The sequence below is a fragment of the Chamaea fasciata genome, unplaced genomic scaffold (genome assembly GCF_029207755.1).
Source record: "Chamaea fasciata isolate MVZ Bird 193981 ecotype frontalis unplaced genomic scaffold, bChaFas1.0.hap1 SCAF_6, whole genome shotgun sequence".
Taxonomy (NCBI): domain Eukaryota; kingdom Metazoa; phylum Chordata; class Aves; order Passeriformes; family Sylviidae; genus Chamaea; species Chamaea fasciata.
The window spans coordinates 23,851,054-23,875,367 of record NW_027094091.1 but is presented as its reverse complement, the minus strand read 5'-3'; the positions used below and the strand labels follow the sequence as shown (position 1 = coordinate 23,875,367).

The 24,314-nt window shown below is 35.3% G+C and overlaps 1 protein-coding gene across 5 annotated transcripts in view; it reads left to right on the top strand.

Annotated features, from left to right (window-relative positions):
• Nucleotides 1-24,314, top strand: part of ATP8A1 (ATPase phospholipid transporting 8A1) — a 104,206-nt gene that overhangs the window by 41,398 nt on the left and 38,494 nt on the right. For all 5 annotated transcript variants that reach the window (XM_066185678.1, XM_066185677.1, XM_066185674.1 and 2 more), the window contains 11 exons: nt 592-697; nt 1,911-1,993; nt 2,173-2,222; nt 7,798-7,867; nt 8,844-8,928; nt 12,417-12,556; nt 14,395-14,533; nt 15,723-15,787; nt 20,716-20,888; nt 23,453-23,636; nt 23,734-23,844. In XM_066185678.1, the coding sequence (XP_066041775.1) occupies nt 592-697; nt 1,911-1,993; nt 2,173-2,222; nt 7,798-7,867; nt 8,844-8,928; nt 12,417-12,556; nt 14,395-14,533; nt 15,723-15,787; nt 20,716-20,888; nt 23,453-23,636; nt 23,734-23,844 (1,206 nt within the window). The remainder of the gene's footprint in view (nt 1-591; nt 698-1,910; nt 1,994-2,172; nt 2,223-7,797; nt 7,868-8,843; nt 8,929-12,416; nt 12,557-14,394; nt 14,534-15,722; nt 15,788-20,715; nt 20,889-23,452; nt 23,637-23,733; nt 23,845-24,314) is intronic.

The following is a 24,314-nucleotide window of genomic DNA, read 5'->3' as shown; positions in this document are numbered from 1 at the left end:
TCCAATCAACTATTCTACTTATATGTTTCTTTTCCCCTCTTTTGGCTAAATAGTTTTAAATTGTTTCCACTTTTTACACTTTGAAGTGCCTGATATATTGATCTAAATGTCGTCTTTGAAAGCGATCTGATCTTGCAACATTTTCCATGTGATTTTTGTTTGCTACATCTTTCTAAAGGTTCTCAAAAAGTGTTGTCAAATACAATACTAGACAAAAATAAATGAGATTATTTTTTAGTAAAAAATACAACATCCAAAGAGACGTCTGTGAATAAAATATAATTCTTTCAATACATCATTCACACTTACTTTCTCTAAAAAATGATTATTTGAACTGTTCTAAGTTTCTGGTTATCTAATCTTGATTGTTATGAGAGCAAATAGCACTAAATTCTATTTATATAACCAGTATGTAAGTACAGCAGAAAGAAGTTATCCTACATGCTGAAATTAGTGTGCAGATAATTTTTAAAGTAAAGAGGTACCAGTCATTAAATTTTTGTGGGCTATTATATGTCTGTATCTATTAGTACATTTTGGTTGTTTATTGCTTAAATGATTAATTACACTCTGACCTCTTTTTTTTCTTAGCCAACTGCACCTATAATATGTGAGTTCTTGACAATGATGGCAGTGTGTCATACAGCAGTTCCCGAAAGAGAAGGTGATAAAATTATTTATCAAGCAGCATCTCCAGGTGAGACTCAAATAACTCAGTAAATATGTTCTATCAACTCAACAAGCAAATTTTATTCAGTTTATTGTTTTTGAAGAATCTTCCAAAATTTAAAAAAAACAAACTTATCCCTCAAAAAAATTGGTATCAGTTAAAATCAGTTTGGTAAAAAGGATTTAGACTTTTTAAATATTCATTAGAAAGTACATTTGAATGTCCTGTGGATTATATAAGGGCAAAAAATCAGTAACCATACAGCACTACTCAGGGGTTGTCAGGCTGCTGTGGACTACTAAAGGAAGTGCTCAGAAGTAAATAAAAGTCAAATCAGGAGACAAACTTATGTCCTTGCTTATTCTATAAGCCTATTCTGTACTTGGTAACCATGATATTGTTTAAAACAGAGACTGTGTAATCAAAACAGAAATGTTTTAAATAGGATAGAAATTGAGATAAATTCTTTTAAGGACTGAGAAAAGATTATCATGCAAAAGGTCTATTTCAAGCCTATTGTGGTTCATAGACAGTTTTTTAATTCAGAAAATGATTAAGCAAGGCAGAATGATGAAAATATGCTCAGCTCTGCTGAGCTAATGTGTTACAATTTATGACGGGTAAAAATACCTAAAGTGAAGAGGTTCTTCCTTGGCTCCCCAGCTTCTAGGTGGCTACCTCACTGAATCCTGTCCTACAGCAGCTGAAAGACAAGGGCAGAGGTAGTGCCATAAATAAAGTTAACTAGGTCATGGCAGTGTTTTCCTGGGCATTGCAAGCAAACTGCATTCTGGCATTCTGATCCACTCGGTGAGAGCTGGTGACTTTTGGAGATGTGATTGCTGGTTTCCTGAATGTAGACGTTGAAGTTACTGTTATTTACAGTAGTGACTTACTGCTCTTCTATTCCAAACCAGAACTTAAACGAAAAGCATTGTACATTGTCCAGTACTGACCTACTGAGGAAGGTGCTAACCTAGGTGCTTTGAAAAGGGTGTTCTCATTAGTGAGCTGAGGGGTGTGCTCCTTTCAGGGCTTATTTTCTCTGAACTGTAAACTCATTTCTTCAGTTTTTACTTTGTTTCAGGAGAAACAAAGAGTTCATTCCAGCACCACATTTAATCTTAAAATCAATAAAGGAAGAAGGAAGTGGAAAGTAGAAAAGCCTGGACTGTGTTGATTAAATCATGATTAACAGTTTTCTGGTACATTTGTAAAATAACTATTTAACTTGCTGCAGATGAAGGAGCATTGGTCAGAGCAGCCAGGAATCTTCGTTTTGTATTCACTGGAAGGACGCCTGACTCAGTAATCATTGAGTCTGTAAGTACATTGGAGTAACATTTGAATTTACTGTATTTGCTTCTGCTTTAGTTTAAATAATCTGAATGATTGCATTATGATACATTTGTATTGACATATTGTTTGTTTGGTTTTGGTTCTTTTGCTTGGGATTTTTTTTTTATTTCTTACCGTTCTGTTTTGTTTTTCTTATTCTTCAGTTGGGACAGGAAGAGAGATATGAACTGCTAAATGTCCTGGAATTTACAAGGTAAATTTGTACTTGGTGTCTTTTTGTGAAAATACTTAGACACTTCTCCTATAGATAAAAATTGTTGCAATTTTTAATATTTTTACAGGCAAAGTATGCAGGTTATGTAGCTTGTATCTGTGTAATTTGTAAACACAATATGGACAAAGCAGAGTACATGATTAAGATTACACTTCCTGGTTCATTGTTGGACATTTTCGGAGGCCTGTTTTTCTTGTTGTCTATATTGTGACTAATATTTTTCACTTTTGCCTTTTCTCTAAGATTAAAAAGTCCTTTGATCTCAAAACTTTTTAAAATACTGTGAAAAATAATATAGGAAAGTACTCAAACTTTTAAATCTATTTGTGAAAGCCTTGGCACCATGTGATTTATTGAAAAGTAAGTGTATTTATCATGACTGATAAAATAAATTTTGCGTTTGACCTAAAATACACTTGTATAATTATGGCTTGTTTAAATACTCTAGACTGAGACTCAGTATCTTCTGAGCAGCATCACTACAGTGTTGACCAGTTGATTTACTTGGGATATGAGTATCTTATCTTTTGCTTTCAGGAAAAATTTTGTGTTAAAATTCTTGGAGTTATAAATGGACCCATAAGAAATATGGATGCAGTTTCAATTCTTGTGTAGAGCTGTTTATATTGCATCTGTGTATGCTGCCTGTGTTCTAAATGTTTGTGTAGGTCTGTTGCTTACTTTGGCACAGGATAAGGAAGAGATTTGCATGTAGAGGAAGTTCCTTTTTTCTTAAAATGATTACTCATAATTGTGCCTGTGTAAAGTGATTGTTGTTTTCCTTCCTGTCAGATAATATTTCCCTTGAGATAAGCTAAAAACAAAACGAAACAAAACCAAAAAGAAGAAAGGAAAAAAACAATCTAATGCATGAAAGACAGACTGAAGAGGTATAAGTTGTATGAAATCAGAGTAGTTACCTATAGATGTAGTAATAGCAATAATAATATGAAGCAATGAAAGATGCAACAGAATGTAATTTTGATAGTTTTGAATGTCTTTTAACATCTGTTTGAAATTAATGCTCATTTTATATATTGTAGAGGACATACATGAATTTTTCAGATTTATGTCATGTTTTCATTTTTTTTGCAGGCATTGCTTGTATTTTATTTTCTTGTAAGTTAGCAAGTATGTAGTGCAAAGTGCATTGCTGGGAATTTGACTTCTGTGAAAGTTCATACTGTTTCTGGAGAAGAGGTGAAGGATCGCTACTTTGTTTCTGGTTTTGATCTTTGTCTTGATTTCACAGATTTTTTTTTAAACTTCTGCTTAGGTCTAAAATTGTAATTTAAACAGTGATACTTCATGAAGGTGGGAGAACTGCTTTTAAATCTCAGCCTTTGGAGGTAGAAGTTTTTTGGTGATTGCTGATCCTAGAATTTTATTAAGTATTCAGTTTTTATAGATGTTTTTGTTCTTATTCTGCAATAATTTTTTTGTTATTTAGCTGTGCTTGGAATTGACTTGTTGGAAGCACTAGAGGTCACCCGTGTTCCACAGCAAAAGAAATTTTGGCTCCAAAACACTATTTGTATGGGTAGGAGCATGTATCTTCAGAGAAGTAGTCTGTTTTGAATAAACGGTTAAGAGTTTGCAGATGTTCCAGCGTTTTCCCAGAAAAAATGCAAATTAATTCCTTGCCACTTTCCAGTGCGGGCTAGATTAAGACTCCTCTGCAAGTAGAGTGCAACACTATCAACATTTGATAGGACAGTCTTCTGGAGAAGCATGTTACAGAAGTAAAACTTGTAGGAATACTTGGTAGACATGTCACTTCTGGAATTCTCATTTTTCAGTGATTACACTTGTGCCTGTGAAAAGAGGCACAACATACACTTTATTCAACATAGTAATTATACTTTGTTCATAGCAAGGAAGTAGTTGTGAGTCTAATTGGCAGGTGAGCATACTGAAAGCATACGGAAAGTACTATACTGATAATTCTTAAAATTAGCAAATATTGTCATAGTAACTTGTGCTGAGTTTACGTAACCTCCAGTACGTAGTCTGCTCAGATGCCACAACTGCTGTGGTACCTTTATTTCTAGGAAGTGAAGGGTTGTTCAGATTCTCTGCCATTCAGGCCTCCCCGTTAGGGAAGGAATTGTGCGGTGTTGTGCCTGTACTTGTATTCTGTCACCTGGTGCTGTAACAAGTAGAAAAACTGCAGCTGTCTCTTGGCAGTCCAAACCAACTCCTAGGATATGTGTCTGCAGGGCAGGGGAAAGCAAGGCACTGTGGCATAGATCCAGAAGTGTAGAAAGCCTTATGTTTGGTTTCATCCCTGGGTCAACTGCATGCACTGTCTTTTCACCTGGGCCAGTTGCAAAATTGCATAAGATTTTGAGTGTGATTCTTTGTGTCATTGACCCTAATCAATGCCCACTATCAACACACCAATTGCACATCATTCCTTGCATCAACATATCACTTCTAGCAATCCTATTGAATGAGGTTTTGATTTGTATCTGCATGTTTTCCTAGAGGAAAGATTTGCATTTTTAGAACCAGAATGAATTTTCTCTGGCAAGTATTGAGTACATATGTAGTAATAATATCTCAGTATCTGGATATGTACCATCTATCGATTTAATGACTGATTTTCATCTATATCCCTGGGGCATACCTCCATAGCCTAGCAGAAATCATCTGTGATAGTTACAGTTTAAAGCTTCTTGCCTGAATTCCTATATTTTTGATTTACAGTGCCAGTGTATTTACCTGTAATTCATACCTTGATTAACCTCTCCTGTGTGATTGTTTTCACGAGTAATCTACATTGGCTTAGCTGTTGTACTGGGCAGACAGAAGGCATCCTAGAGCATTTGAGGCCTTACCTCCTCTCAATCATTCAGAGTGCTCCAGAATACACTGGTTTTGTGACTGAAGACCTGATACTTCTAAAAGTAAAAAAGGAATAAGTGGCTGACAGAGGAGATACCAAAACCTCTGGTGGTGTTTGTTACCTGTGGTTGTTTAATCTTAAATCAGGTCAGATTCTGGAGTAACTGGACCTATCAAGAGCTGCTTCTGAAAGTGGCAAATCTTGTGACTGAGGGAAGTATTTCTGCCCCTTTAAGATGCCTCTGTCTATTTATAATCCCTTTGCAACTCAGTGGGAATTACGAGCTATTCTGCCTCTTTGTAACAGCCCAAGGGGTTACCCAGCCTGCAGGTACATAGAAATCACAACAGTGGGCTTGCAGGATTCTGTAGCACACAAGGACACAGGAGCTTTTTTTCCTACTTTATTATTATTATTATTATTATTATTATTATTATTATTATTACTACTATTATTATTATTACAGATTATTAAAAATTACTGTTAGCAAAGGAACATATGCAAACATACCTTGAGGATGATTTACTTGGGGCTGGCTCATAGAGAGGCGCCGTGTTGGGTACAAGTAAGTCATTTGTATGGGGCACAGACATAAGGGAATGTAGGACACCACCACATTCAGCAGTCAATAGATGCTGCTAATTTTCTGTATTTCACTTGGGATGACCAACAGATGATGCTGTCTTCTTTTCTCCCAGACCAATTTTTTATATTTCCAGATTTTTGTCAATTCCTAATTTCTAATGATATTCTCTCCATTTTCTAGACAAACAGTTCTAGTTACAGTTTCTTGTTTTGTGCATATTGATGGTGTCTCAGGACGTCTCCAATTTCTAGGCTTGCTGGCATTTTCTCTGTCACTATTTCAGCAAACATCTTCTGTTATGTATTTTCCATTGTAACCAGGTCATCTTTGTGGCTGCTCACATTGCTTCGACAGAGAACAAGCTGAACAAAACAGTGGTCTCACACTGACAGTTATTTGTAGTAGTGCTCCTTAGTGGTTTACTGTAGTTCACCAGGGAAAGGAAATAAAACTTGCACTGCCATAAAAAGGCTCATAAAAAGTTAGAAGTCCTTGACAGTAACTCTTGGTCATTAGCTCTATTGCAGTTTTACTAAAAGAATGCATGTCAGTCAAGATTTGATATCTGTCTGTATAGCTAAAGTTTCAGAATGCTACAGGAAAATATTGGTTATTCTTTGATACATCTTCAGTAGAATAATATACAGCACCATGCAGGACTTCAAGGTTGCAATCTTCTGGCATTGCATGACAAGTACAAAACTGCTAAGTTTTTACCTGTCAAGGGCAAATATATCAAATTATTGTTTATACACCCCCTAACATACTGTAATTCGTCCACTACTTCTGAATTGAACATTCAGGCAAGTGTAATGAATTCATGTAGCAGTAGGCTAGATAGTCTTGGCCAGAATCAGTGTGGATGTGAGACTTGCTTTTATTTTAGGCAGCTTAACTGTAGTTTAGATGATCCTAATTTCTCCACTATTGTCTAAGTAGATTCCCAACTGGACACTGTCTAAAGCTTTTTGAAATTCTACTTATCTGAGGTTTAGAGGTGAAATGGAAAAGAAGTTGCAGTAGTTAAAGGCTTTGTATGAGCTTTTGTGCAATATTCATGGTAACAATGTAATTTAATGTTGCTGTTCAGAAATTTTTACTCTAAGCAAAGTGCACACCCAGGTGGAATTAGAAAATGTTTTCCTGAAGATACTCTCCAACCCATTACTTCACCTATAATTATAAATTTCTTTCTTTCACCTATGTCCACATTCCATTTACAGGATGTTTTCCATGGCAGTCTGAACTTCAGGAACCATTCATACAGTAATGGTCTTTGATGATGTATAAATGGGATCCAGTTCCAACAGGAACCAAAATTGTTAAAGGACCATTTATTTCCATCTCTGTTTTACTCTAAACTGTTCTATGAGAAATTTTTTGTTCCCTGAAGAGTTTCTGTAGATTTATTTATAAAGTTGAAATTGAAAGACTTATGATAAAAATACACATCTTGACAGGACATGATCTTGCACCTAAAGAATGCTTGTTGGCAAACCTCAAAGGGAAAAAGACAGAAAGCAGATCATGACAGTCTTCTCCATGCTTTCCTCCAATTGCTACCTCAGTTACGAGGACAAAAACAAAAAATAACTTGGATTTTATTAACAACTGAGAGCCAGAGAGTAGTTAGAACTTTTTAAGTTAAAGCCCCTTTCCAGTTCTTAGCATACTGAAAACTTTGCATGATAAATGAGACTCTGGGATAACAGTAGTAGGATTGCAGCACAGTATAGTGTATGAGCAACTCTGGCTGGCTGGGAAGGAAGGAAGAAAAAACTAAAACAGTCCATGATACACTACCTCGTTATGATATTGATGATAAGCACTTTGTGCTTTAAGGTGCTTTTTTGTCATCAGTACACAGTATTTGTGTGTAAAAATACTATTTTGATGGGAAAAAGACCTACAGAAGTATGCACAAAAAGTAGCATTCATTTTAATTGTTAGACACTAAAAATGTTTTCCACCCCAGTCGGCTGAGAACATAATTCAGAATAGATAGGACTGACTTTTTATCCCGTGTGTAATATAAGATCTATAGATATATATTAGATAAAATATTGGTAAATGCTTGTGTCTATGAACCACCTTATATAGAGAATTTATTTCTTTTTCAGCACTAGGAAGAGAATGTCAGTGATAGTTCGCACACCATCAGGGAAGTTAAGACTCTACTGCAAAGGAGCTGTGAGTTTTGTTCTGTTTTCACTGTAACAAAGAATACATGCTACCAACACAAATACAAAAGCAAAAGATTGTAATAACTGCAGTCAAAACATTGAAAATGTGGGAGAAGGAATGTTGATGTGCCTCTTTCAATTTAGATTGTTTTGCTATGTAGCTGTTCATTGTAATGAAGTAGTTAATGTCTTTTTTTACTAACTGCCTATGAAGGTATGACAGATCTGTTTATCCTATGCTTTGTACTGTACTTTATGCTTCCTATTAATTGCTTCCTTCTGTACTTCAAGAAAATGGATGAACATGTATTAATTACTTGCTGAAATAGCTGAGCATGGATCACTAGACAGAGATAATAATCTAGCATACTGACTAGATCGAAATATTAACCAACTATTGATATTACGCAGAAGTAAATTTTCCCAAAAGCAGGACCTGTGGAAAGGTATCCTTATCATAATGCGTATGGGAATGGCAGAATTGCTCATTAGTTCTCAGTCTGTATGTCAGGTCATGTTTGAGGGGGAAGGAGATGAAATCCAGTTCCAGAATGTTTTAGGAAAAGGAAGTTTGTTGAATATAAACGTCCATTTTTTATCATCTCAGGTGTAGAAAAAAACCTGTTGTTAATACTCTGTGTTTTAAGCTGGCTACAAAAAGCAGTTTTGAAGCACTAATTTTACTTTGTGGGCTTAATATTAAGAGGAAGACAACATTTTGGCACTTTTCAAAATAAGGGAAAATAGGATCAAATATGGAGAAGAAAAAACTGCATTATAGCAGAATTCATAAATTTAGAAAAATCTGAGGATTTGAATGTACTTTTTTAACTTCTGAAATAAGATTGTGTCTATTGATTTTTGATGCTTAAATAATACAGTTCTCTTTTTCTGCCATTTTCCTACATGATTTGTATTTTCTACCCAATAAAGAAATCATTTTTCTATTAAAGTATTCTCAGCTATATTTATTTGTTTTGTAGGATACTGTAATTTATGACCGTCTTGCTGAAAGTTCAAAATACAAAGAAATCACCTTAAAACATCTAGAGCAGTTTGCTACAGAAGGTGGGTGATATTATTCAATATAAAAATAAATACGAAATTCAGTTGCTGCTCAACTTTCCAGTTTTTCAGTTTTGTCTTGCTGTAGCATTTTAGTCATGCTAAGTTTGAAAATTATGTTTTAGCAATGTCTTCTTAAGACAAGTCTTCCTCTTCCTAAGAAATTTCAGTAATAACTTCATGCTTTAAAAAAACCTAAAAAACAACCCACACACCCACGGAGTGCACAGTAGAATCTTTTAACCAAAACATATTTTTCTAGAGAGCAAACACATAGCACATTGTTTCTGTGAAGATCTCATTTCCCATGGTCGCTTTCATGTCTCATACCCAGTGAATGCTGTAGGGATGGCACACAGGAAGAAGCAGCCAAAGTAAAGATGGTTGGAAATCATTAACATAGTGCTTTTAAGGTAGCTTTTAGCTGTTTTGTTTCTGTCACTAGTCCCAATAAGGGAGATTGCCAGCATCCATATGATTTCTTTTGGTGTCTGCAATTTTAATAATCCATTTTACAAAACAGTTGCCAAGGCGGGGTAACCTCTCTGTGAGGGATTTTGAAATAGGAAAAGTAAGTGAAATTTAAAAGACTGCAAAATAAACATGATTGATACAAGCAGCCAGTTAGTTATTTAATTATAGTGGATTTCACAGTACAGATGTGATGAGAAAAGCAGACTGGAGAAAGGTTTCTGCACACTTCCTTATATGTTCTATGCCGTGCTCCCTTAGTATCTCAGGAAAGGATTATAGTGTCATACTGTGCAGTATCATAGTGTTACAATTTATCAATGAGTTGGCAGAGAAGAGTTGGAAGCAGAATTATAAGAGTTATGGGAATCCTAACTGCAGAGTTTTTTTACCTCTTTATTTTTCTAATACTGCTACTAGAACATTAAAATTATCTTTTATGTGTTTTAAGAAATAAACTTACACTGGAAAGCAAACTAGAAGACAATGCTTAGATTTTGTTAACTGATCTCAGGCCGGATATTCTTGTTATGAAAGGTCATTTTTTGTTATGCATATGACTTCTCTAGTTTTTGTCTTTTGGTTTATCATGGAATTTAGAGTTTTGACTAGTATATTACGCAGCTTCAGTCTCTTGGTTCTATCAGTGAGAGCAGAAGCAAGTCGCAGAAAAGTTTCTTTTGTTAGTTTTTCATATCAAGATTGCTGCAGAAAATATTTGGTTAGTCTTGAAGAATCTTAAAGTAATAAAGTTAGAATAAATTCTACAATTAAGTTGAAAGTAGAACTATACCCGAACAAATTTGACTGATGGTACAGTCCAAATCCTCAGATACACACTGGGGTTCTAGAAAGGCTTAACCAGAATTATTCAAGAAAAAGTTACTTAGGTGTGAAGTTAGTTTGGGTCATCAGATATATATATGGTTACAGAAAAGAAAAAATTAGATCATTATCTGTTGTCCTGTGTGAATTGATGCGAAAATTTCAATCCAGTTCTTAATTGCCATTCTCATTAAATAAGTGGTACAACTCCTTAGCAGTCAGGTTGCATTAAATAAATCAACATAAAAAGTGAAAAATTCCACCTGTCTTTAGAACCACTGTACATATGATAGGATTAAGAAGTTTGTTTGGATATTTTTTGTATCCTTCTTCTCAACAGATTAAAAGAGCTACAGTTCAGAAGAGTGAATTTCTAACCTTCCAAAAAGCATAAAATTCAATATTTTAAAAAAATCACATATCTCTGGAATCGATTAAAAATTGGTATTTATTTTTACTTCAGATTTAAATTGCAGCCAGCTATGTTGCAAAGTTTCTCATGAGCATCCTTTCATGTGGCAGGACAGTATGTCCTTGGCATTTGCTGCCTGCTCTTGGTGTGTTGTTCAAAAATGAAGTGGTTAGCGTGGCTGGCATTTATATGTAAGCATTTATTAAGCTTGAGTGTTAATGCCTGCTTGGATAAATAGAAAAATCTCTGTAATTTTCCTGTGTTGTTCCAGTCTGCTAAAAACCAGGCTTAATGATTTTTTGTTTTCCACATTTTATTTGGAAGATTCTTTTAAATCACAATGAAAAGAAGCATATTAAAAATTAAAAAAAAATAGGCAGTAATTTAAAAAGGGAAATCAAATACCTTGAAAAAAACTATTTGCTGACATTCCATACACTTTGTTTTATTTTCTGCATTTTATTGTCTTCAGAAGATATGTTGAAAGCATTGTGGAAATGCTATCACTGTTAGTCAGACATAGATTCCTTTCCTCCCCTTCACCTATATTCATTGCTTTGGACCTTGTTAGCATATCCTTATTATGCAGAGAAAAAAAAAATCAGTTGAGTTGTCAGCCTTGAGTTTATTCTTCTAAGTCTAGATGGTGAGATACTGTGTTCCTAATGCTGTTTAGTTGTCAGAATACCCACATTACACATGGGGTTTATCCTGAAGATACTAAATTACTCTTATATCTAAGACACATGTATTATTTCATGCCCAATCTCTTATAATTTCAAAATTTCCACTGGTGCTGAGCTGTATGCTCCAGAAACCTGTGAACAAATAAAGGTTACATTTAACCATCCCTGGTTGTGGTGCTGTTTGTCTCCTAGAGCAGAGTGGACAAGTGACCATAGGGTAACTACATTAGTCCTGCCTGCCCCCCTTCGAAATCTCCTGGCCTGCAAAATGTGGCTAGTGTATAAAGAGTTATGTCAACTTCATTCTCTAGAAATCTGGTAATATGTGAAAATGAGCTGTTAGAAAATTCACACCTAGCTACTTAAATTGAGTGTAAAATGTGTGTTGTCAAAAAATAGGTATTTCCTAAAATCATGCAGTCTCAAATTCTTGCTGTAATGCTTAAATCAGATTTCTGCTGGAGGAAAAAAATCTGTTAATAATATCAACCAGCTCAAAAGTTGGTGAGTGAAATTGCCAAATGGTACAAAATTATTTTAAGAATTTGGAAAGCTGAAACAATCTGTGAGATGGGAAGGTTAAATGAGGGGATTCAAAGTTGGCTTCTAGATGATAAATTTCAAACTAGAATTTCCTAAGAATATTGAGGAGGGGTGAAGAGGGCAGTTGTAACATTATGCTGACATATTTTAACTTCTTTCCAGAATAGCAACATTTAAGTTTATAAATCTTTTTCTCAGAAATACAATTCAGTTTTACAGTTTTAGCAAATGTTTGGATTTCTTCATGTCTTTTTTACAGTTTAAACTAAGTCAAATCTTACATGATTTTTTTTTCTGGTGAAATACATCACTTGTTTTATATTCAGTTTCTTTGAAACTGTTACTCTGTTGAATAAATTTCTATTTATAGAAATTTTTTTCATTTTTGCTTTATGTATATTTAAATAAGTTCCTCAAGATTTGCAGCAGTAATTTGAAAATCAGGCATAAGCATACATAAAGTACAGAATAATTTCAGTTTTCAAAAGGTACTCATTGCAGGCATATCAGGGAAGGGACTAACAAATACTGAATCAGTATCTGCTTTTCTCTAGGCTTAAGGACTCTGTGTTTTGCTGTGGCTGAGATTTCAGAAGGTGATTATCAGGAATGGTTGGATGTCTATCACCGTGCTTCTACAGCTATACAAAACAGAGTACTCAAACTTGAGGAGAGCTATGAACTAATTGAAAAAGTATGTGGAGCTTGACGTAGCTTTCTGGGGTTTGGGTTTCTTGGGGGGAGGATGGGGTGGGCAGAGGGATGGGCGGAAGAGTGGGTTCTTCATTACTGTCCTTATTTTCTATACCGTGAAAAGTGAATCACTACTGAGGACTAACACCTAGAAAAAAAAAATCTAGCAATATACTGGCAGTTGTGTCATGTAGTTCTTGCAGTTGAAGTAATGAAAGTGAAGGAACAATTAATCTGACAAAGTATTTGCTGCAAGTAGCTACCTTGCTGGAAAGTGTCAAATATGGTTTGAACTATTGGGAAGCTTTTTGTCAAAGTTCTAGTGTGATCACAGATAAACAGCATCTGCTTCATTATATAAAGATCCTGGAACAATGGAGTAGTCATGATTGGAAGGAACTTCAGGAGATCTTCTAGACATAAATCTCTGCTCAAAGCAGGGCTAGTTTTGCTTGCCCAACACTTTGATGAAGTTTTGAGTATCCACAAGGAGGGAGTTTTCCCAGCTGCAGTAGGTAATTTTTTGTCATGCTCAACTTAGTCTTTTTTTCCTTCTTCTAAATTAAAATTTTTACTCCTGCAGAATGTGACTGATGCCTCTTGCTCTTTCACTGTGCAGCATGCATTTTGGAGAAGGATGGCTGCTCTGCAAGCTTCAGTTAGCAGAAAGAATGCCTCCCTTAGTCTTATTTTTTCCCATGTTAAACTCATTCTACTTCTTCAGGTACTCTTAACACAGTGTTCTCTGGGCCCTAAGCTATTTTGGTGTCCCTCTGTTGGAGTTGCTCCACTTTGTCAGCCTCTGTTTTACTGAAGGCCCATAAAGCAAGCTTATACCCAGGTACATTGTCACAAGAGCAAAGCCTTATATTTCTGGCGACACTGCTTCTGGAGTAGCCAAGCATGAGGTTAAGACTTCACTGCCTCAACAAAAAAAGGTCCCATGACTATTAAATTTACAGGAAAAAGGAGTCCGTGAGACCAATAGTGTTTGAAGTTTTGCCTTAAATTTTGGTGGCTTATTTTTGTTTTTTTTTTTTCTCGGAAAGTATAAGAGAGATTAGATTGATGAAGCTGCTTAAAATTCAGACCCTCAGGAATCTGTGGTGTTTAATTCATGAAAAAGAAGTGTGAGGATATATAGCTTCAGTCACTAATGAACATTACTGAGCAGTTTATCTGGATGTGACAAACAGTCTTGAAACTGTGTTACTTTTTAATGCCATGACAATCCTGCTACCTTTCCAAATTTGTGTATAAGCGGCACAAGTACTTCCTCAGGATGTGGTATGCAGGCCATGCTGCTACCAGGAGTGCACACTATTAGATGTATAATGGTGTCTTTACTATTTAGAAATAGGAAATATAAAAATGACTGTATTCACAAAAACTGTGTAAATTTGCTCCATAGGAAGCTAAAATAAAATAAACATAAAATACTAAGAGAAATTGACATGCATTTTGGATTTTTTTTACGAAGTGAAGAGAAATCATTAAAAGAGAGAAGGTGTGGTATTAGCACTCCTGAAGCCTTCAAATCAGAGAGGTACTCCTCAGGAAACGGTAGCTGTTGCTGAACAAGCTACTAAGTTACTGAGTGAATAATTGATTGAAGTTTGAGTGGTCATATTGTGCAGTTTTGTCAAGCCACACAAATATCTAAGTTAAAGCTCGTGGAATAAAGTGGAAGTCCTTTATTTGTTGATACCAAATCTAATTAATGAGTTTAGAGAACATTATTCTTGTCATAAATACAGAGAGTTAAATAAAGTTAATGGAACATTGAAATTGAATTGTAACCAAAAAAACCTATATGTATAAAATATTTTATGTTCACAGAATCTTCAGCTGCTTGGAGCAACCGCAATTGAAGATAAACTACAAGACAAAGTGCCTGAAACCATAGAGACACTCATGAAAGCAGACATAAAAATTTGGATACTTACTGGGGACAAACAAGAGACTGCCATTAATATTGGTATTATATTTGCATTTATTTGATGTCTTTGTTACAGGTCTAAAAATAATAGCAGTTGGTGGGGTAAAATTTCTTTCAGAATGGAAAGTTATCTTGTAAAAAGTAATAATATTGTATGTCACTGCAGAATTTGAATGTGAATTTATTCTTAGTCAGTGATCGGGGAAGGACAGGGAATGGTGGATTCTGCCTCTGTTAAAATACTAAGAGCAAGAAAAAGTTACATTAGAGAAGAGGCAAAAAAATAGGAAATTGTACTTTTTTACAGCATATGAAATGAATTAAAAAGAATACATTGGCTTTTGACAGTGAAAAAGAATAATGTTAGGAGCATGTAAGTATTCTTAGTTTCACTTCGCTATGCATTCCTTCTTTCAAAGAAAGGTGAGCTAAAGTATTATAACCTTTTAACAAAGATTTATTTTTATTCTTGTATTATGAAGGATGGTAAAAAAAGACTCATTTCAACAATGATAATTCTATATCATTACACCGTTATAGATGAAAGCTGCTTTTAACATTTAATGTTCTTTTGTGTGTCTGTGGTGTGTTACCATATCAGCACTTACTGCTGTAGTATAGATACATGTCCAAAATAAAGCCTTACTTTAGCCATATTGATCCTTTTTATTGGATGTTATTATTTCTAATTTTAATGAACTCTCTATATGCACGAGACAGTTTATCTAAGGTTATTTTCCATAGTACCTTCAGGTTTGAGGCAATACACATAATACCGATATTTCTACTTTATTAGGGATGGTGATATGTACTTTTGACTAGGCAGCCTACATCATTAGCACAGAAGATGCATCCTGTTTAGTGCATCAAAGTATAAAAGAGTGAAAAGGTGTATATATGCAAGTTCTGAAGGAAGTGCAAGTTGCATTCTAAAAATTTACAAGGCTCAGGGAGATCTGTTTGTTCTTTACTGTAACTCTCTTTAAAGCACCTCTGAATAAGGCAGAACAGTTGCAAGTTGCAGCTAGGGAAAATCTAACTGTTCTGACTTAGTGCCTGTATGTACTTTTATAAAATACAGTAGAATTTTTTTTTAATCATTTATTTCAGCTAGGGAAATCTTACTTTTAATTCTGTCTGTAGTTCTCTTACAGGAAAAAATAATGCTGCATTATATTATAATGGATTTTATGATGCCAATTTTTAAAAACAAAATCTTTCCTAACAGGTCACTCTTGTAAACTTTTGAGAAAGAACATGGGACTAATTGTTATAAATGAAGGTTCTCTTGATGTAAGTAAAATCTTCAAAGTTCTCAGTTAATTAAACATTATTTTATTGCTTAAAATATCCAGACATCATGCTGAAGGTGGTATAAAAAATAAGTTGGAGTGTCTATTTATCTGGACAAACATAGAAAATTCTGCTAATACCATGGTTTGGGGGGAGTTGTTTATGTTTGTTCTGGGGGATTGCTTTCTTAATTTTACTATTCCGTGCTTGGAAGACTGTATGGTCTTTGTGACAGAATGTTGCTGGACAACTGGAAAACAGTCTATACCTCCTGAAATTACAGTGTAGCTACTACACAAAGGAGTTTCACAACTATGAGCAAACAAATTTCATGCAGTAGATTTCATCCACGCAAGCTCAAAGCCAGGAGCTTCACATTATACAAGCATTACAAATAAACCTCTTCTAGTGTGATGATTCAAAAGTTCAATAAATATCTATCAAGCAGTATTTTTTATAGTAAATTTATTTAAATATAGTGTAAGAACAAAAGATAGTAGCTGCAATGACTGCACTGTAGCTGCAATAACTGCACTGTACTCCCTGTTTCAAACTGGAGTGTCTAGATTGTATAGAGATTGAGATCCTTTCCTTACATGCCCAAAGTACAGAGTACATGGAGATGCAGATATCTTAGGCCAGCTGACTTTGTACATGCAAACTGGTCACTTGCAAATCTGGTTTTGGTGATAACATATATAATGGGTTTTTTCAGCAGCAGGTGAATGTAGTCTGAGAGGAAGTTCAAAAAATAAGAATAAACTAGCTCTATGCAAATATCTTTAAAAGATACTATAAAGTTTTCTGCCTCATGTGATGGTGTGCATTTTACTGTTTGATGAGTGTATATCTTGGGTCCTACCCTTTACTTGCTAGAGGTTTATATGACATGTCGGTCTCTATTTCTAGTGTGACTCACCTTGAGTAAACTGCCTTGAAAGTTCTAATAGAGGAGTGGATCAGGTCTCAGGAAATGGAGGGAGGGATGGACTGCTGTGATTGCAGAATGCTGAGTCGGTACTGCAAAGATGAATCAGTTCCTCTTTCCTTTCTGCATACTAGTAACAAGATTAGTTGGCAAGAGACTGTAATACTTGGTTGGAATAATATCTGTTAAGGAACTCACATAGAATGAAACCTTAGCTTTTGAGTAGCATAGGTCCAGCTCTGTGCACCCATGAGGGCTGCCGGACAGCCCAGTTTCCTCATCGTGAGAGAAGCTGAACAGCCAGGAAACCTTGAAGAAAATAATCCCAGTGTCATGGCGCTTGTTTATTTAGGATCTTTGAGAAGCGTTGCTCTGTGGCAGTCCTCTCTTTGGCTATGAAGTGTAGACTCCTGGCTATATAAAGACATTGGTAGGTTCATTGGAGTTAGGGAGGTTGGCTTTTCTTGGTCTGCATACCCTTCTGAAAAACACTGAAACCTTGCACTGAGAACAGTGGCATTAAGTGGATGATACTTCCCATTACTGTTAAAGTATTAATATTTTCCCATTGCATACCAGTGGCTTCTCTTAAATCACAGTTTGCTCAAAACTAATCCCTTTATGGACAGGCAGTGTCTCCTGTCTCTAAGACATGTAAAAAAAAAAAAAAAGGTTTAACAAAACAAATACCTCATCAATTTGGTCACTGTTACGACTTAAGCATGCAAGACAGAGGAAGTTAGAATAAAAAAATATATTTTTTCAGACTGTATCCCAGCTCTGTGAACTGAGCTTACAAAGAATGTGCTAAACTAAAAGATCCTCTTTTATATGAACAATTATTCATGAAATTTTAAGAAAAATACCTCAACCCCACCCACCTCCCTAGTCCCCAACAGGCATTAGCTGGTATAGAACTGGAAGTATTTAGGTATCTCAACTCTTTGGAACGCTATTTGTTTTGGGGCTCTAGTCCCATGAACATCTTACCTTAGCTTCACAAGCAAAATGTGGGTTTTTAGTCAGTTCTTATAGTTGTGTACAAGAGCACTGGATTTTATTTGCCTTCATATTAACCTAATGGACTGCTAAATTTCACTATAGTACTGTTAATCACAGACAGATGTTATAACACAGCCTTATTCATTTATTTGTGAATTTAAACTGGAACTAAAAAATAGTTTGATTACCATTCACTTTAATGGAAAATTTTCCATTGAAATATGAAAAATATTTCGTAAGGGACATTTTTATGCTGCTTATAATCTGAGGCATGTGATTTCAGCATAGGAAGTATGCCTTCAAAGGAATTTTAAATACAACAGTTTTACAACTAGAGTTTTGTCTTGGTATATGGGGTTTTTGTTTTAATATGTAATATTCTTGGAGCTACATGATGGCATGTCTGCTTCTGATGAAAAATTATCGTCAGTTTAAACAACATCCCTAAGTGCCACATCCATAGGCGTTTTGAGTACTTCTTTGGGTTGTGACTCCATCACTTCCCTGGGCAGCCTGTTCCAATGTCTGAGCACCCTTTTAGTAAAGAATTTTTTTCTTATATCCAGTCTAAATCTCCCCTGGCAAAACTTGAGGCTATGTCTTCTTGTCCTGTCACTGGTTGCATGGAAGAAGAGTCTGACCCCCATCTCACTACAACCTCCTTTCATGCAGTTGTAGTGTGCAATTAGGTCCTCCCTGGGCCTCCTCTTTTCCAGGCTACACAATCCTAGCTCCTTCTTCTGCTCCAGACCCTTCCCCAACTCCATTGCCATTCTCTGGACATGTGCTGGCATCCCAATGTCTTTCTTGTACTGAGAGGCCCAGAACTGAACACAGGAGTTGAGGTGTGGTCTCACCAGTGCTGGGTACAGAGGGACAATCACTGCCCTGGTCCTGCTGGCTGCACTATTCCTGACACAGGCCAGGATGCCATTGGCTGCCTTGACCACCTGGGCACACCCTGGCTCATGTTCAGCTGGCTGTCACACAGCACCTATAGGTGCTGGTTTTACAGTTCCTTCCCAGTAAACAGTGCACCCATCTCAGCCACAATAGGGCAGTTTCTTCAGGAGAATGGCCTGAGAGGCAGTCCTAAAGGCTTTACTGAAGAGCAGGTAGACTACATGCACAGTCCCTCCTTCATCCACTATTCGTGTCACCTTGTTGTAGAAGATCAGGTTGATCAAGCAGGATCTGCCTTCCCTAAACCCATGCTGGGTGGGCCTGATCCCCTGGTTGAACATGTGCCTTGTGATGACCCTCAAGATGATCTGTTCCATTAATTTTCCTGGCTGACAGCCTTGTAGTTCTCCCAAATCCTCCTTCTGACCCTTCTTGTCGATGGAGGTCACATTGGCAAACCTCCAGCTGTGTGGGACCTCCAAGGTTAACCAGGACTGATGAAAAATGTTGCATGTGGAAGAGCCTAGTGAGCTCTTCCAGCAGCTCCCTCAGCACCCTCAGGTGGATCTCACTGGGGTCTGTGCACTTGCATATCTAAGTGGCAGAGACCATTTATTCCTCCTGGATTATGGGGATTTCATTACATAGAAGAAACAGTAGATGGGAGGAGTATGGGTTTTCATGTGTTGTTTAAACTTCGTTAGAAATTAAATAGTCCACAGAGATGAGAAAAATTGATACTTCCTTTACATTGCTATGTTTCTTAATCAGAGAAGATGCTCTGGAAAAGAGTTAGTGAAACTGTTGTCATTTTAAAGGCTTTTTAATGTGTAATTTTAAACAGGGGAACTTCATTTCTGTCAGTTTCTAGTGGGTGAGCGCCAGGAAATGAGTGCAGATTTCCCCAACAGCCTAATCTCATTTTAGGTAAAACAGTGAATCTTTAGAAGGCCAGTAGAAGCAAAACAGTCAGAAAACCATTAACAACAATGTGTGGAACTCGAAGGAGTAAGTTGAGGTGAAAAGGCAAAGCAGTATCTTTATTTTCATTTCAGAGGGTTTTGTGAGTTTTAATTAGTTCAGTGCTTTATTTTTAGGTGGTTACACCAAATTTTGTTTATGGATGCCTGACATCATTGAAGTAGCACAATTATTTGGTTGGTAAACTTGTAAAAAATATGGAAACATGTTGTCATAGGATGTCATTAGTTTCCAAAGTCAATATTATACAAGCAGAAGAGGGTTTTTTTCATCTTCCTTTCTCCTCTAAAATACTTTTTACATCTGGGCTGTGAAGCAGGAAACAGAAGAAAAGTGTATTACAGCTCTATAAAGGTCTTTCAAAGAGAATGAAGCAATAAAACAATTTTTTGTCCTTCATGACACCCCATGGTAGAGTTACACTGTAGCTAACTAGATGTCAGTGCCCTTCCTAAAGCAGGCTGCTGCATAAATAAATGCATATGAATGTGTTGTCTACTGAATGTAATCTGAAGTTCTCAGTACTAGATCACAAAATAGTGCCTTCTGTAGGTGTCATTCAAACTGTCATTAGCAACTGAAAAATACAAAATATGTTCCTTTGTATAACATCTACTTGATGTTATAATTGTTAAATTATGTTAAAATATGAATTTAAAATGATAGAATTATCAGTTATAATACCTGTATTTATATAATGAATTACCTGTGTTTCCTTTTTTCTAAACATTTAGGAACATTCTGTATAATAGTGAATTCTAGTACCTCTACATATATGAATCATCTTTTATATCATTATATTAGTTTTCTGTATACCTATGTCTTTTGGCAAATATTTATGCAACTATTCTTGCTGTTCAAAGGCATTAAAAGTTCCACCATAACTTACACACTTTTTTTTTGGCACAGTGCAAGAGCTATCCTGCACAACATTTCTACGGTGTTTCTAATAGTGCAACTATTACAAATATTCTTTTCACTTTATAAATTTGATAGCAGAATCAAAAGACAACATCTTCAAAACCCAGTGCTAGTGTTTCTGATCATAGTGAAAATTTTGGATTTAAGAATATTAAGAATTAAAAATAATGGACACCATTTTTTTGTGCAACAGGGAACAAGAGAGACACTTAGCCATCATTGCAGTACTCTTGGTGATGCTTTAAGGAAGGAAAATGATTTTGCTCTCATCATTGATGGTAAATCTCTGAAGTATGCTTTGACATTTGGAGTGAGACAGTATTTCCTGGATTTGGCTTTGTCATGTAAAGCTGTTATTTGTTGCAGGTAAGGTTTACGTTATTCTCTCTCCATGCTGTTTTTATTGGCACATAAAAATTAAGAATCTGAAGTTAGAAAATACAGTCATTCAAGTGAAATATCATTGTAGAGCAGTCTGCAACAGAGTGTACCTGTCAAAGTCACTCAGATTGGATATTTCCAGAAACATAATTTGTAATCCATTGAGAGTAGACTCAATAAGGTTGAGACACTAAACTTGACCTTGAATTATACTACAGTTAACCACAGGTTTTAGCATATCTAGAGTCATCTGTAAATCTTTCTTCACAGGCTACTTTTCTGTAAGACATGGATGACACTGTCTAAGAAGGGCACAAAAATGTTAAAGGTACTACTCAGGGTGCTTTTCATTACCTGAAGCTGGTGGAAACACCTTCTTTAATCATTATTATGCCAAATTATTATAGGGTTCTTTTATACAATGAACCCTTTCATCCTTTTCTGTAGATATCAACTGTTACAGCTATAAACTTCCATTGTTCCATTAAAATAAAACAGATTCATCTGAAGAATCTGTTCAAAATGGAACTATTTTTCTGCTTTGCGAAAGGACACAGAAAAGGAAGTAATAGTACAGTATCCAAATAATCAACAGGTTTCTAGTCTTTCCATCCCTTCTGAAAAGCAATGTCATGCTACCAAGGGATTTTTCAATTATGTTTTTGTGGTTAAGCTTTGTAGCCATGCTTTAGTCTGAAACAGTTTGAATTCCAAACTAAGGTTTTACTGTCTTTTAAACTGAGAAGTAACTCTAATGAACAGTTTATACTGTGAATAAATACTTTCCTAATGGCGGTAGTCTTTCTGACAGGTAAGTTGGAGTATTGTGCTTGTTCTGCTAGGTTGAGTTTGCTTAGTACAGTAACAAGCAGGAGATGCATGTAGAACTGATCTTTGAAAGCTGTATTTCTTTTTCTTCTCTTTCTTTGATTACAAAATATGTTTTATGCCATTTGAAGAGATAATTTTTCTGTTGAACTGCGGGACCATTGAGGGTTATTCTGTGCATAAAGCTGTCTCTTAGTTTTTGCATTCTTGTAAAGAAACAACAAAGTGCAAAATGAAAGTTTCTGTTCTAGTAACGTTCTCTCTGCCATTTCTTCATTTTACACTTCCGTAATATACTTAGATCAATTGGTTTCAATGAATATCTAGATATATTCTGACCTATTTTGTGGTTGCTTAAAGATTGGCTACAGGTTTAAAACTAAAATACTTGCTGGTAACACTCACTGTTTTAATGTGATTTTTAATATCCCATGTTTCCCAAAAGTCAAAATTCTGCCAAAATGTTTGTTTCTGTTAAATGCTTTATCTTTAGTAAGAAAAACATCATTTCCTTGTTTATGACCTTGAAAATAAAAAGTTTAAAATGGTAGTTTTTAATTAAGGTAAATCACTTAAGAAAAAAATATATATACGTATATATATTAAAAGCTCATACTAAACAAAAATGTAAACTTTTTCTTTATCCATATAAGGGCAGTAAATATCTTAAACTCTCCTTCATTCTAAAAGTACAAATTATATCACTTTCTTTTAAGTTTGCAGGCTGAATTGACTTGTGCAGAAGCATTTATTACCAATGGATTCTTCCTAAGACTAGCTGTAGCACAGATGATGCTGACAAATATTCAGTAGACATTTCTCTTAAAAAAAAAAAAAAAGTATATGTTATTAATTTCAAGCAGATGTTTGGCTTAAAGACTTTAGCAAACTGAATTCCAACTCTGTATTGGTTTCAGGGTAATATATGCAAGAAGAATGTTAAATGGGTTATTCTGGAGTAAAAATGTACAGCTAAGAGTGAGCAAAATGAAGGAAAAATATTTTTTACTGGTTTCACCATGAAGTTGAGGCAGTGACAGTGCCATCTTCCAGTTGCCCCTATAATATTGTCTAATAAAGAATTAAGGCACTGTTCCTGAAAAGTTAAAAAGATGAAAAAGAAGTACTCAGGTCAGAGATAGTCTGTAGCAGCTGGCTGCAGCAAGTCTTGGTACAATTCTCAACAGCAGAGTTCAAATAAAACATGTACCAAAAGATCATAAAAAGATTTTTTTCATATAGGTGGACCACAGAATCTTTCAGCAGGGCTGTTGCCCAGAAACCTTCATCCCAGGTTTTCCATAAGGCTGTACTCATCCCACACAGGTTTTCCAGAAGTCCAATATTTGTGCTAGCCACTGAATAGTGTGATTACATAGCCACCTTCAATTTGAAGACTGTATTATTTCTCATTCCTTTATTTTTTTAAATACATTTTTAAATAGTTCTCTCTAACACACTTGGTAAGGTGACTTCCTCGACACAGAATCCTCTTTCAGCTTTTCAAGTAGTTCAAAGTTCAGAAATGTTGTTTTTTATAAATTTTGCTGTGAACATGCTTCTAGCATATACCCTTGAAGGGCAGTAACAAGACCACATCGCTGACCAGGGTATTAATTGGCCTGGGTTTATTACCTTTTCACAGAATATAAAGTATGTTTTAAAAATACAGTCATTTGAAAGTCCTGTATTAAACCTGTGTCTTATTTTTTATCCCTTAGGGTATCACCACTTCAAAAATCTGAAGTTGTGGAAATGGTTAAAAAACAAGTTAAGGTAGTAACTTTAGCAATTGGTGATGGAGCAAATGATGTTAGTATGATACAAACAGCACATGTTGGTGTTGGTATCAGTGGGAATGAAGGTCTACAGGCTGCTAATTCTTCAGACTACTCAATTGCTCAGGTAAGACATTACACTGCAAAATACTACAATAAAATATTTTAAAATATGATTAATGTTTGTGTATGTATGTTTGTTCATTTTTCATGTTTTTTTGCAGTTCAAGTATTTGAAGAACTTGCTGTTGGTTCATGGAGCCTGGAATTATAACAGAGTAGCTAAATGCATCTTGTATTGTTTCTACAAGAATATAGTCCTTTATATTATCGAGGTAATTTTACAGTGCATGAAATGTTACTTCTTGATTGTAAAATTTTAATTTTAAGCTTTTGGTTATTTTATATGATTTTACAGAAGTATTTTAACTGTAAATAAATTCTTACTAGTACTGAATCTTAAAAACTTTAATAAACTTATTAATTTTTTTTTTTACTTTAAGCAACCCAGTTGTTTTAAAAATGCATAGTAAATAGTAGTACCGAATGTGTTTATAATAGCTTATTAAAATGCTATACACATAACATCATTGCAGTAATGAAGGAATGCAGTTACAAGTTTGTCTTACATTTACCCAGAGATGTGTGTGCTTCCGCTCCGCGTGCTGGTGTCAGGGACTGTCGGGTTCACAATCTGAAGCCCTTTTGAAGGTCTCTATTGCACTGCAAGGCAGTTGCTGTTCAGAGCAGTGCCCAGCGTTTTTACAGACAGGTTTAGTTCCTCTCTTGGGTACCTTTCACTTGC